Source organism: Colletotrichum siamense, assembly GCF_013390195.1.
Source record: "Colletotrichum siamense strain Cg363 chromosome Unknown KSG_Cg363_contig03, whole genome shotgun sequence".
Classification (NCBI taxonomy): domain Eukaryota; kingdom Fungi; phylum Ascomycota; class Sordariomycetes; order Glomerellales; family Glomerellaceae; genus Colletotrichum; species Colletotrichum siamense.
Genome location: NW_023501016.1, coordinates 4,545,211 through 4,557,943, shown reverse-complemented (window position 1 = coordinate 4,557,943; position 12,733 = coordinate 4,545,211). Strand labels below are relative to the sequence as shown.

At 38.8% G+C, this 12,733-nt stretch overlaps 4 protein-coding genes across 4 annotated transcripts; 2 read left to right on the top strand and 2 right to left on the bottom strand.

Moving 5' to 3' along the window:
* Positions 1 to 44: 44 nt before the first annotated feature.
* On the bottom strand, positions 45 to 1,882 carry CGCS363_v005181 (Delta-1-pyrroline-5-carboxylate dehydrogenase; the record flags this gene model as incomplete). The annotated part of the gene is made up of 5 exons (XM_036637030.1): positions 45 to 1,164; positions 1,238 to 1,306; positions 1,362 to 1,651; positions 1,709 to 1,805; positions 1,872 to 1,882. The coding sequence occupies 5 exons, from the start codon at positions 1,880 to 1,882 to the stop codon at positions 45 to 47; spliced, it is 1,587 nt and encodes a 528-aa protein (XP_036497140.1).
* Positions 1,883 to 2,403: 521 nt separating this feature from the next.
* CGCS363_v005180 (putative mitochondrial carrier) lies at positions 2,404 to 3,536 on the top strand (the record flags this gene model as incomplete). Its single annotated transcript, XM_036637029.1, has 5 exons — positions 2,404 to 2,479; positions 2,551 to 2,562; positions 2,636 to 2,733; positions 2,781 to 2,816; positions 2,874 to 3,536. 5 exons carry the CDS (start codon positions 2,404 to 2,406, stop codon positions 3,534 to 3,536), a joined length of 885 nt encoding a protein of 294 aa, XP_036497139.1.
* Positions 3,537 to 3,781: 245 nt separating this feature from the next.
* Positions 3,782 to 4,937, bottom strand: CGCS363_v005179 (putative proline dehydrogenase; the record flags this gene model as incomplete). Its single annotated transcript, XM_036637028.1, has 2 exons — positions 3,782 to 4,616; positions 4,672 to 4,937. The coding sequence occupies 2 exons, from the start codon at positions 4,935 to 4,937 to the stop codon at positions 3,782 to 3,784; spliced, it is 1,101 nt and encodes a 366-aa protein (XP_036498047.1).
* A 6,701-nt stretch (positions 4,938 to 11,638) lies between these two features.
* Positions 11,639 to 12,691, top strand: get4 (Golgi to ER traffic protein 4; the record flags this gene model as incomplete). The annotated part of the gene is made up of 2 exons (XM_036637027.1): positions 11,639 to 11,985; positions 12,043 to 12,691. The coding sequence occupies 2 exons, from the start codon at positions 11,639 to 11,641 to the stop codon at positions 12,689 to 12,691; spliced, it is 996 nt and encodes a 331-aa protein (XP_036498048.1).
* Positions 12,692 to 12,733: the final 42 nt, after the last annotated feature.

Sequence of the window (12,733 nt, the reverse complement as noted above, 5' to 3'; positions counted from 1 at the left end):
TAACTTCTACCCGATTTCCTTTTTCCCTAATACCTCGGCTCTAGTCAAACCTCATTCGAGGGATATAGAACAGTATCAGCACCTACAAAATCCTCCTTCAGACTCCTGATGCTGGTGAAGCGTGCCAAAAGGGTAGTGCTGGTCGCCTTGTCATTGGTGCCGCTAGCCCGGCCACCACCAAAGGGCTGATGACCAACAACGGCACCGCTGCTCTTGCTGTTGATGTAAAAGTTGCCAGCAGAATGGCGGAGACCGTTCTCGGCGGCCTCAATCGCCTTTGTATCGCGAGCAAACACGGCACCGGTCAGGCCGAACTGTGTGGTCGAGTCAATCACAGGAAGCAGCTCCTCGTACTTCTCATCGGGGTAGACGTAGACAGACAGGATCGGGCCGAAGAATTCCGTCTTCATCAGCTCGTTTGTCGGGTTGGTGGTTTGGAAGATGGTCGGCGAGACGAACCAGCCTTTGCTCTTGTCCGCGTTACCTCCTGCCAAGAGCTCAACTTCAGGATCTTTCTTGGCCTTGTCGATGACCGCCTTCAGCTTATCCCACGACCTCTCGTGGATGACGGGTCCGATGAAGTTGTCGACCTGCTCAGGCGAGCCAACCTTGAGCTTGCCAGTCTCTTCCAGAAGCGTCTTCTTGAATTCAGGCCAGACCGACTCGGCCACATACAGACGAGAAGTAGCCGAGCACTTTTGCCCCTGATATTCAAAAGCGCCACGGATAGTGTTAACCACAGCGTTGCGCACATCAGCACTACCATGGACAAGGTGGAAGTTCTTGCCGCCCGTCTCGCCGACAATGCGGGGGTAGCTCTCATACCGACCCTCTGCCACGGCCTGTCCGATCTTACCGTACAGCTGGCGGAACACATCGGTGGATCCAGTGAAGTGGAGGGCCGCGAACTTGGGGTGGTGGAGGATGGAAGAGGTGATGGGCTCGGCTTCACCTGGGATGAGCTGGATGACGTTGGGAGGAAGGCCTGCCTCGAGAAGAATCTTGTGGAGGAGGTGGCTGGAGTAGAAGGCGTAGTCTGAGGGCTTCCAGAGAACGACGTTGCCCATGATTGCGGGCGCAACGGTCAGGTTTGCGCCGATTGCGGTGAAGTTAAAGGGGCTGATTGCGTAGACGAAGCCTTCGAGGGGGCGGTACTCGGTTCGGCTAGGGGAAATTGAGTTAGTATAGGATGCTTCACGGCCGGATGACATATCGATTGGAGACCGTTTCAACTTACTTCCAGACCCCGGCATCATTCAGGATGTTTTGTTGCTTGTACAGCTCAGCGGCGTAGTGCACGTTGAAACTATGGCAAGTCATTAGCAGACGCGCCTCATGGGTATGGAACAGCGGCCACCAACCGTAGAAAGTCAACTGATTCAGCTGCTGAGTCAATCTCCGCTTGCCAAATGTTCTTGCCTTGTCCAAGCATCGTAGCGGCCATAATACTCTCCCGGTATTTGCCAGCAATGAGCTCGGCTGCGCGGAGGAAAATAGCAGCACGGTTCGTGAAGGATGTGTTTTCCCAAGCAGTTTTGGCTTCCAATGCTCTCGTTATGGCTTCTTGGACTTGTTCAGGGGTCGTTTGCGGGTACTCTGCCAGAACGGTAGAGTGGTCGCTGGGAATATGTTGCTTGGCGATGATTGCATCCTGTCCGGTAGGTATCAGTAATGGAGTGAGAATTAAAGACTCTGAGAAGATGGAAACCTTTATTTGAGAGACCTGAGATGGCACTTTGATAGGGAGCTCGCTCTTGAGTCGTGTGATGGTATCCTGAAGCCTCTGGCGTTCTACCGATCCCTTGCTATACGACGGCTTGGAGCATGTTAGTTGACTTAATATAAGTCCTGGAGATCTTTCGGCAGCTTACATTGGGCTCATTTCGAATCGGAGGAGCTTTAAAAGTTCCAAAAGCTCTGGCATTTCCACAGGAAATCAAGCGCAGCGCTTGTGGTGATCGGGCTGCCCTGTTCATGGGGCTGGAGAGTTGTCGCAGCATAGGAAAAGTCATGACGGGCTTTTCTGTGCAAGTGGCAAACAGAATATTACACTCAGAAATGGTCTACATAATTCAATGTGAGATTTATAAGGTCTAGTGAGCGATATACAGGCTTCGTATGCCGTGGGGTAGCTTGCCGACATCGTCTGCACCTTGCCGACGGGGTCGGCAGTGTGCCCACACTGCCGTTGGCCAGCTAGCCGATCGCGCATACGGCCCGATCACGACCACCCCGCTCCGGTATCTCATGCCGGTGCGACCCCATGTGCCGAAGCACCGATAACGGTCGACGAGCTTCTTTGGAGTAAACGATTCATGACATTTTGGATGCGCATGCTGGTTTTTCGAAATCTGTGAGTTCCTCTTGATGCTGGTGTCCTCTGTCGCAGTGACGATAGACAACATGGGCAACTCAACTCTCGAATCGGCTAAAGATATCACTGCCGGCGCGGCGGGAGGAGTCGCTCAGGTTTTGATAGGTATGAGTTCAAGTGCTCGGATCTGATTCTGAAGCAGTCTTTTGGCGAGCTCTTTTGCTGACAAGACTCAGGCCAGCCTTTTGGTACGTGTCGGGAAGAGAGCGCACTACTCCGGAGTCGTATAAGAGCAACACATTGACCCGTCGGCATCGACAGATCTGGTGAAGGTACGACTTCAAACCCAAGGAGGAGGAAATGCTCTGGATCTTGCTCGAACGATCTGGGCCCGTGAAGGGCCGCTGGCGTTTTACAAGGTTGGTTACAAGATTCATGAAACTTGAGCTTCATCTCATAGTATTAGGGAACTCTTGCACCTCTGATAGGTGTTGGAGCTTGCGTAAGTCTCAGTCTATTCCATCAACATATCATTGTCCTCTAAAGGCATTGCGTCCAGGTCAGCATTCAATTCGGCGCTTTCCAATTCTTTCGCCGGCAGCTTGAAGACTTCCGCGGGATAACTCAGTCCAACGGCCTATCGCTGTCTTTGTCCGACTTTTACCTTATAGGCGGAGCAGCTGGTTTAACCAACAGCGTCATATCCGGTCCGATTGAACACGTCCGTATCAGGCTTCAGACCCAGCCGAGCGGCGCAAACCGCCTGTATTCAGGCCCATGGGATTGCGTCCGCACCATCAAGGGGCACTCAGGCATTAAAGGGCTCTACCGAGGCCAAGTTGTCACTCTCCTGAGAGAGTTCCACGGATATGGCATCTGGTTTGCAGCCTATGAGGGCCTGGTTCGTTTCGTGATGGAGCGGGATGGCATCAAAGAAAGGAAAGAAGTGCCGAGCTGGAAGATTGCTATCTGCGGAGGTCTTGCTGGTGAAGCACTTTGGCTTGGAAGTCACCCCCTGGACGTGATCAAGAGTAAGATGCAGAGCGACGGGTATGGCAAGGATCAAAAGTATGCGAACATGAGGGATGCGTTCAAGCAGACGTGGAGGGAAGGCAAGTTCAGGGCGATGTTTAGGGGTCTAGGCCCTGCTTTACTCAGGGCGATGCCGGTTTCTGCTGGCACGTTTGCGACCGCTGAGATGGTGAGGTCTGCATTAGGTTGATTTGACAATACTTTCAAGAGAAACTCTATTTTTCTTGTGCTCGAGCGACTACTTTCCGTGTGGGCTCACATGCTCTGCATTGCTGTCGTCATCGTTGTCCCTGTCCCTACTATCGTCGTCAACGTCAATGTGAAGGGCGAACAAGACGTCACAGCAATGCAACTTCTTCAATGAAGCAGAGAGCTGTACCAGAAAATCAGGGCGGAAAGGGCTCAATTGATAAGAAAATATGATTTTAATATTCGTTAAGGCGACACAGTGCTCTTGAGTCTCCGCCACACCTCTGTCTTCAGAGCGCTGAACTCAGACTTTGTTCGCGAGACGGCGTCCCGATTCTCAACCGCCCTTCGCAGAAGATATGAAAGACAGTCGCCCAGCGAACCCCAACTCAAGCACTTATACACTTCCATCGGTGCCGTTCCCTTGGCTCCCTTTTCTTTAGCCGTGATATCCGCCAGTTGCAACAGACCGAAGCTGACCTCATCGGCCATGCCCAGCAACTGTCCGTACTGAATTTTAGTTAACGGCTGCCCCATCTCAACTCGAGACTGCTGCAGCTCGTTGGCTGCGAGAACACTCTGCTTGTTATGCGTTGCGAGGAAGAGCTCAAGCTCAGGAAATTTAGCTCCCCCACCCCTCCCAAAGTCTCGGTAGGTCTGAGACAGGAGTCCACTAGCGACAGAGTCGTAGGAATCGTCCGTATCTTCCTTGGTGTCGTTGATAAGCTGCCGCGGCTCAGAACTGATATATGCGCCGCGGACAAGCTTAACACCAAGCACGAAGTTGTCCTTGTTGGCTATCTCCATGTGCTTTGCCAGGACGTCCGGTGTGCCCTTGAGATATGCTTGATAGGTGTTGTAGACTACAGCGCCTCTGCCGTTTGTGTTGAACTGGCGCATGAGATCGAGTGCCACTGCATCGATTCCAGGCTGAACCTTGATCTGCTCGGCGTCGACAAAGATGCGAGCCTTCCTTTCGACAGCCCGGGAGCATACTTCAGCGAGGGCTTCCACCATTTGCTTGGGCAGAGGTTTCCCAGATGACAGCGTCTCTGACACAGCTGGCCCCGCGCCAGTGAGTCTAAAAGTCACTCTCAGCAATATGAAAGTTGAGTAAGTCATGGCGGGGAGCTTACTTGAGAGCCAGGATATCACCTTCGCCAACCATCTCAACCGTCGTCAGTACCCCTTCTCGCCATGCCTCAATACCCGAGTCCTTCTCAACCTCTATCTCCTTCTTTGACTCCACCAACCCCTTGCCAACTTCCTCCTCAGTCCGATTGTCGACCACAATCTCCCGTGCATAAGTAAGAATGGCCCCTCGGAAACCCATCCGCTTGATCTCACTGATGGTAGACGTGACCTCGGCTTCATTCTCGCCAGCGCAGAAGTGATTGTACATGGTCTTTTTCATCAAGCCATGCAGCAAGGGGTTCTTCTCAACATTAAACACCCAAAATCGAGGTGAGTCGTTGAGAAACTTAAGAACTCCCAGGGCTGGCGTCAACAAGAAGCTGTTGGACGAGATTGTTGCAACTAGAAGTGATCGCAACAGAACTTTGAGAGGCAGTTTGGAGTGTGGTGGTAGTACGGCCGGGGCTTTGGATAACTGAGACGCATGCCGTACGTGTATGCGCAGCGGGGTGTAAGCTGCACGGTGTGCGTTGAGGGTAAAGTGCCTGAAGGCAGAGCCAGTAGCCCGAAGATGGGAGGCAGGTAATCGGAACATGTTTTTCTCTGCTTTTTCGGCTTTTTCATTGACGAAGCAGTTTCACTACCAGCCGTGAGTTCTTGGGATTGTATATACTAAGGTGCATGATTCAAATGAGTTGGAGGAGTTGACGCACCTAGACGCCGGTTGATGCGGTTTCGGAGGGGTTGCACCGTAGCCGACTTCGGGCACTGTGCTGTCGGTAGCGTTGTCACATTGCCTATCAGTTACAACAGGCAGGATAAATCTTGTGAGCGATAAATACGATCAATTAGCTGATTACATTGAGTTTGATTCAAGTTCAAGCATTTAGTCAAGACAACCCTACTCTGGTTGCCGCCGTCTGGCATTCTCTCCCAAGGAGTCAGTCACAAACAAGCTCTCGCTTGCGTCGTTCGCAAACTTTTCCAAGAGATTGAACACGGCAAAAAGCTATATCATGAGAACAAACCCTAAAGGAATAATCGAAGGGGTATTATGATCAACTGTAAATTCAGTATGCGACACTTAAGATAGAGAGTCTTCTCGTGATATCAGAGTGATGTGGACTATAGTGCGCGCTGGACAGGAGAATGGTTTTATCTTTCAGGTGAAAGAAAACAATGATCATTGAAGATGTTGATGGGCCCTGCCACTCAGCTACTACTCCTATAGCCTGCTAGTAAGTGCTAGAGGCTGCTATATAGCCCTCTCTAGCGCCCTAGCGTCTAGCTAGTTCTTCTCTATAGTATATTATAGTTATTACTACGTTCTTAGGTTATAAGCTTAGCCTTATTAAATTAACCCTAAAAATATTAATTTTAAAGTCCTTTTAATTATTTTAAGTTTATAATAATCTTTTTAATTATCTCTATTATTTTATTATTCTTTTTATATATAAATTAGCTAATTTTATTACTAATTACTTTATCTATTTACTTTCCTAACCTTTAATATATTTTAATATATTATAGTAGAGATCTTATTATATTTACCTTTAATTAAGTATATATAGGTAAGTTTACTACTTTATAAGTTAAACTCTTCTTAATAAACGCTTTATATTATTAATCTCTCTTATTATAACTTCTTACCTTTTTTATTTTATTACTATAAATAAGCTATTATTATAATTAATACTACTATAAGAATAACCCTTATTAATATACTAAAGCTATATAATAAGTTTAACTAAATAACTTAGAAGGTTTCTATTAGTATTATATTTTAAGCTACTTAAGTTAATAACTATATTATTAAAAATATTCTTAAGTTTAATATAAAAGTAAAGAAAGAAGTTTAAGTAGCTAATTAAGATATTATTTATAATATCTTTATTATAGCTATAGAGAGCTTTATTAATAAGCTCCTTAATATAAGCTAAGAGGATAATAGTAACCTATATAAGTTAATAGAAGTTTTAAAGAAATATATCCTAAAAGTCTTAAAAGATATTATTAGTATACTTATTAATAAGTTTAATAAAAGTATTATAGAAGATTATAAGATACTTTATAATATACTTAGATATACTTAATACCTTAAGAGCTATATTACTAGCTTTATTAATATATACTCTAACTATTATTAGTTTATTATCTTTTTTAATTACTTTAAGATAAAGCTTTTAGATATTTATAAGTTTTATATTACTAATAATAAGATATTTATATAAAATAATATTATCTAGACCTTATTTACCTTTATATAAGATAAAGAGTAGAAGATTAGTATTACTACTTTTAAGAAGACTATTAATATTAATTAGTAGAGTATTAGTAATAAGAAAGTATTTATTATATTATTAGCTAATAAGTTTACTACTAAATATAATCACTATAGATATATTTATACTATTTAGTAATATATAACTACTTATCTTAAACTTATTCTAAATAATTAAGCTAACTATAAAGCTATCTTAGTAAAAGCTAAGAAGTATATTTATAATGCTAAGTATAAATAAGATATACTTAAGAATAAATCTATTTATATTTATATTTTACTAGGTATTCTTAGTTAATCTTTATTAGTTAGTATTACTATTAAAAGATTAGTAGATATTACTAAGTAACTTATTTATAATATTATTAGTAAAATAATACTTATTATTATTACTAACTAGAAGATTCTCTATTTAGATATTATCCTTAACTTTAGCTATTCTAACTCTATTTTTAATAAGTGTAGCTATTTTATTATATATAAAGCTAAAGCTAACTTACCTCTATATAAAGGTGCTAATAGAGAGTATATTTAACTTAAAAGTATTAGTATAATCTACTTTTAAACTATTAATTTATAAAACTTAACTAAAATAGTTAATTAGACTATTAATAATATTAAGTATAACCTTCTAAGTTTAGCTAACCTTCTTAGCTTAAAAAAGTTATATAATATTAATATTAAATATAATTACTATACCTTAGCTATAATATAGGTTTTATTAAGCACTCTATTTACTAAAGTTAACTAGTAATTAAATATTTATATTATCTTTATTATTTAGTATTAAAAGGATATTCCTTTTAATATTACTATTAGCTTTACTATAATTTACTATAAGTAGCTGCTATTTCTTAAGCTTATATATTACTATCTTCTATATACTTACCTTAATTAAGTTATTAAAGTATACTACTATATTAATATTATATTTATAACCTAAGAGATTAAGGATTTCTACTATAAGGCTTACTATCTTACTAAGTCTACTAAGATTATTAATAGAGACTTTCTACTACTATTAATTAATATTAGTAATAAGATCTATTTTAATATTATTAAAGTTAAGCTTCTCTCTATTATAAATAAGAGATATATTCTATACTTTATAGATTACTATAGTAGCTATTACTAAGTTATACTTCTATTTAATTATAACTATAAAATTATTCTTAATATTATTAAGATATTTAGTGATATCTTTATTAATATAATATATATTAATATTAAGACCTAGGTTTATAATAATATACCTAAGTTTAAGAAGGTTCTTTAAGACTTATTCTTCTTTAAGTCTTATATAAATATATCTATTACTAATACTTTATTTATAAATAATACTATTAAAAGAGCTAGAAAGATTATTATTAAAGTATCTTAAACTTAACTAATTAATATTAATTTTCTAGAGGAACTTTAAAACTATACTATTAACTTTATTATTTAGATCTTTAACTTTCTTCTATAAGCTAATAAGGGTAAGCTAAATCTTTATAAGATTATAGTTTATAAACTTAATTTTGTAGCTAATTATAAGCCTCTATATATTAAATATCTCAGAACGTTTAAATATATTACTTATATATATAAAAAAGGTTTTAATAAGCTTACTTATTTAGCTAAAATAGAAGCTAGAGTAATAAAAAGCTTTCTTATTAGCTATAGCTTACTTTATAGTTATATCTACTATATTTATATTTCTAATAAGAAAAAGGTATTCTACTACTAAGATATCTAATTTTATAAATAGCCTTAGAAGATAGTTCTTCTACCTATTACTAAAACTTCTATTACTAATAATAATAACTATATTATTTATTTTAATAATCTTAACCTTCTAATTTATCACCTTATTATATCTAATATAACTAATACTCTTAAAGAACTTATTACTAATATTAATAAATAGACTTCTAATAATAAAAGTATTAATCTAAAGCTAGCTTATATTAACTATATAATATCTCTACTTCTAAAAGAAATCTTTTATTACTAAAATATTATAAAAGATATAACTATAATAACTAATAATACTATATAAATATCTTTAGAGACTAATATATAAAATAATAATAATAATAACTTATTTAAGAGTATACTAAAAAATAAAGAAACTAATTATAAAGATTTAGCTTATACTATAGATATTATTAAAGAAGTAACTAATATAATAATCTTAGAGATAGTAATTTAGAATAAATTTTATTAAGTAGCTTAGAAGCCTAAAGGATACTACTATTAGCTTATTAGAGTTTATAAGTATAAAAAGAAGCTTTTCATAACTACTAATATTTAGGTTTTAAATTATACTTATTACTTTATACTTAATATTATTATTACTACTACTCTATTAAAGGTTCTACTTAATAGTATTATTATCTTAAAGTTTTATAATAATATTAAGTTTAGCTTTTAATAGTTTAACTAAAAAGTAGTATTTAAGTATAAAATATAATAGTTCTATAATAAAGAAGTATATAAGCTTATATACCTTCTTTATAACGCTAAGATCTTACTTAGTAAATAGGTACTTAATATTAAGACTAATAATAATAATAAGATTATCTAATATAAAACTTATTAAGTAGTTTATAATAACTATAAGTATAAAGATTAATCCTCTTAAGAGGTTTATATAGCTATTACTATAGCTACTATAATCTATATATTCTTCACTATTATAGCTTTTTATAAACTTAAGTATAAGATATATAACTTTAATATAGCTTTCTTAACTACTCCTATCCTTAATAATATAAAAGTCTATATATACTAGCTTCTAGGCTTCTCTATAGATAATAGTAAGGTTTAGTTATTTTAAAAAGCATTTTATAGCTTTTATAAGAGCTTTTTTTAATAGTTTAACTATATTAATATTAAGATATAAAAGCTTAGCTTTACCTCTATTAATAATAAGGTCTACTTATTTATTAATAAGTTACTTAAAGCTTATACTTTTATATATATTAATAATAATATTATTACTACTCTTAATAAGAAGATAACTAAGTAGGTTTATAATATATTTAGTAAGGTTTACTCTCTTAAAGACCTTAGTAAAGCTATTAAGTTTCTAGGTTTTTAGATTATTTAAAACTATATTAATAACTAAATCTTTATTAACTAAACTAAGTATACTAAAGCTATCCTTACTTATTTTAGATATAAAGATATTAACCTTATTAAGATTCCTATAGTATTTTATAAAAAGCTATTAATAATATAGGACCTTAAAAAGTATATAGAGGAGGAATATACTATCTATATTAAAGAGATTAGTTATTATAACTACCTTACTATTAATATATATCTTAATATATCTTATATTATTAGTAAGTTTAGCTAAGCTAATACTAAACCTTTTAAGGCTTATTTTTATACTATAAAGTATCTCTTTTAGTATTTTAAGAGAACTATCTACTATAATATTATTTTTAGTAGTTCTAACTTAATAATTAACTATAGCTTATATACTATAGTAGATTTATCCTTTATAAATAATAAGCCTTTTTATATCTTAATTAGTAGTTATATTATTTATTTTACTAATAGTTTAGTTACTTAGAAGTTAAAAAAGTAGACTTTTATTACTTTTAATTTAACTAAAGCTAAGTATATTAACTTAACACTTATTATAGTTACTATAAAATAGCTATACTATATAGTTAAATAGTTCTTTAATTAGAAGATCTTTATACTTATTATTCTTTTTACTAATAGTACTAATATATATATTAATATTATAAACCTTTTTAATAAAGCTTAGACTTATTATATTAACCTCTATTATAAGTAGATTATTTAAAAAGCTATTTATAATAAAACTATTATAATCTATTAGATTAAAAGTAATAAGATACTTATTAATAGCTTTATAAAAAGCTTTAACTTTTATAAGTATATTAAGTTTATTAGAATATTAAGATTAATAGAAGGTTTTAATTAAATATAAAAGGATAGAATAGAGGATATTAACTAGCTTAGAGAAAGATTAATTTAAGCTTTTTAAGCTAATTAGAAACTAAGGATTATTTAGCGTTTTACTAAGTTATTAAATAGTTAAAAACTTCTTATTTTTAAGCTTTTTAGTTTAAGGAGTAATTTTAGTTAGAGTAGCTAGTTTATATATTAGCTAGTACTATAAAGCTTAAGGGGGGGTGTTAATAAGCCCTACTACTTAGCTACTACTCTTATAACTTACTAGTAAGTACTAGAGGCTACTATATAGCCTTCTCTAGCACCCTAGCGTCTAGCTAGTTCTTCTCTATAGCATATCACAGTTATCACTACGTTCTCAGAAGATGACCGCTAAATCATTGCTCGAATGCTCCGATTTGACGATCAAATGGACAACACCTGGTGAAATCCATATTTTTGGGCGAATTATCCCATCTCCATTGATAACCCACCATCATCTCCCTGCTCCATTGGGAATTAAGGTACTGGTCAGTGCGTCGTCCCGCATCGAGCTCGCCGACAGGGTGCCGAGGATTAACCGACTTGAGCAGAAGCACAGGGACGCACTCCAAAGCTGAGGGGCTCAAGGTACCTGAAGCCCCACCATTCCAACACCGAACGCCAGCGAGCTCCAAAACCACATCGTCACATCTCACCAGCTTCACCTCCCTTTCGCCGCCACCCCTCCGATTCGAAATCCCAGCACCCGACCGACGTACCGTTCGCCCACCATGGCCGCCAAGGCAGACAAGATCGAGAAGATCATCGCGCGGCTGCAAGCCCGTATTGAGGAGGGCCAGTACTACGAGGCCCAGCAGCAGACTCGCGTGGTTGCTGCCCGCTACATCAAGGCCGCCAACTGGCCCGCCGCCACCGACATTCTCTACAATGTTGCCCAGTCACTGTTGAAGGCCGGCCAGGGCGGCTCGGGAGGTGACTTGTGCGTCATGCTTGTCGACGTCTTTAAGCAGGCTGAGTTGAAGCCCGACGCAACGAACAAGGGCAAGCTGCTTACGTGCTTGCGTTTGTTCCCTGCGGCGGAACCGACCAGAAAGAAGTTTGTCGGAGAGATGGTTGCGTGAGTATTTTCTTGGAAACTTGGAGAAGCAGACCTCGTGTCTAACTGGACATATAGGTGGTCATCAAAGTTCGGCGAGTACCCCGCCGGTGATTCCGATCTCCACCACGTTGCAGGATCACTGTACGCCGAAGAACACGAGCCCTACGAGGCGGAAAGACACTTGGTATTAGGTACGAAGGACTCGGCTGAGGTTCTCGCTCGTATGGAGTACGCTTGGTACAAGGAGGACGACTCGCACACCGCCCCTCTATACGCCGCGCGCGCCATCCTCCCATACCTTCTCGTTGGCAACGTCCGCGCGGCCAACACCTCCTACCGTCTCTTCACCTCCGCCCTCAGCGACGACAACAAGGGCCTCGGCGTCCAGGATGTCAGCAGCAACAGCGCCGACCTGCGCATCTTCCCGGGTCTGCCCCTCCTCAACTTCCTCGGCCTCCTCCTGCTCGCCATCCAGCGCGGCACCCCGGACGTCTACAAGCAGCTCGTCACGAAGTACTCGTCTAATATCTCCGAGGTCGGTGCATGGAGCGAGGCTCTCGAGCTGATCGCTGAGATGTACTTTGGTATCCAGCGCCCAAGGCAGAGCAACCCGCTCATGGACATGATGGGCAGCCTGTTTGGCGGCCCTGGCGGTGGTGCGCCGCAGCAAAGACGCCCCGCCCCGAGACGTGTGGAGGCGCCCCAGGCTGAGGGACTTGACTAGATGTTCCAGTTGTTCGGCGTAGATGGCCATCGCGCATAGCGA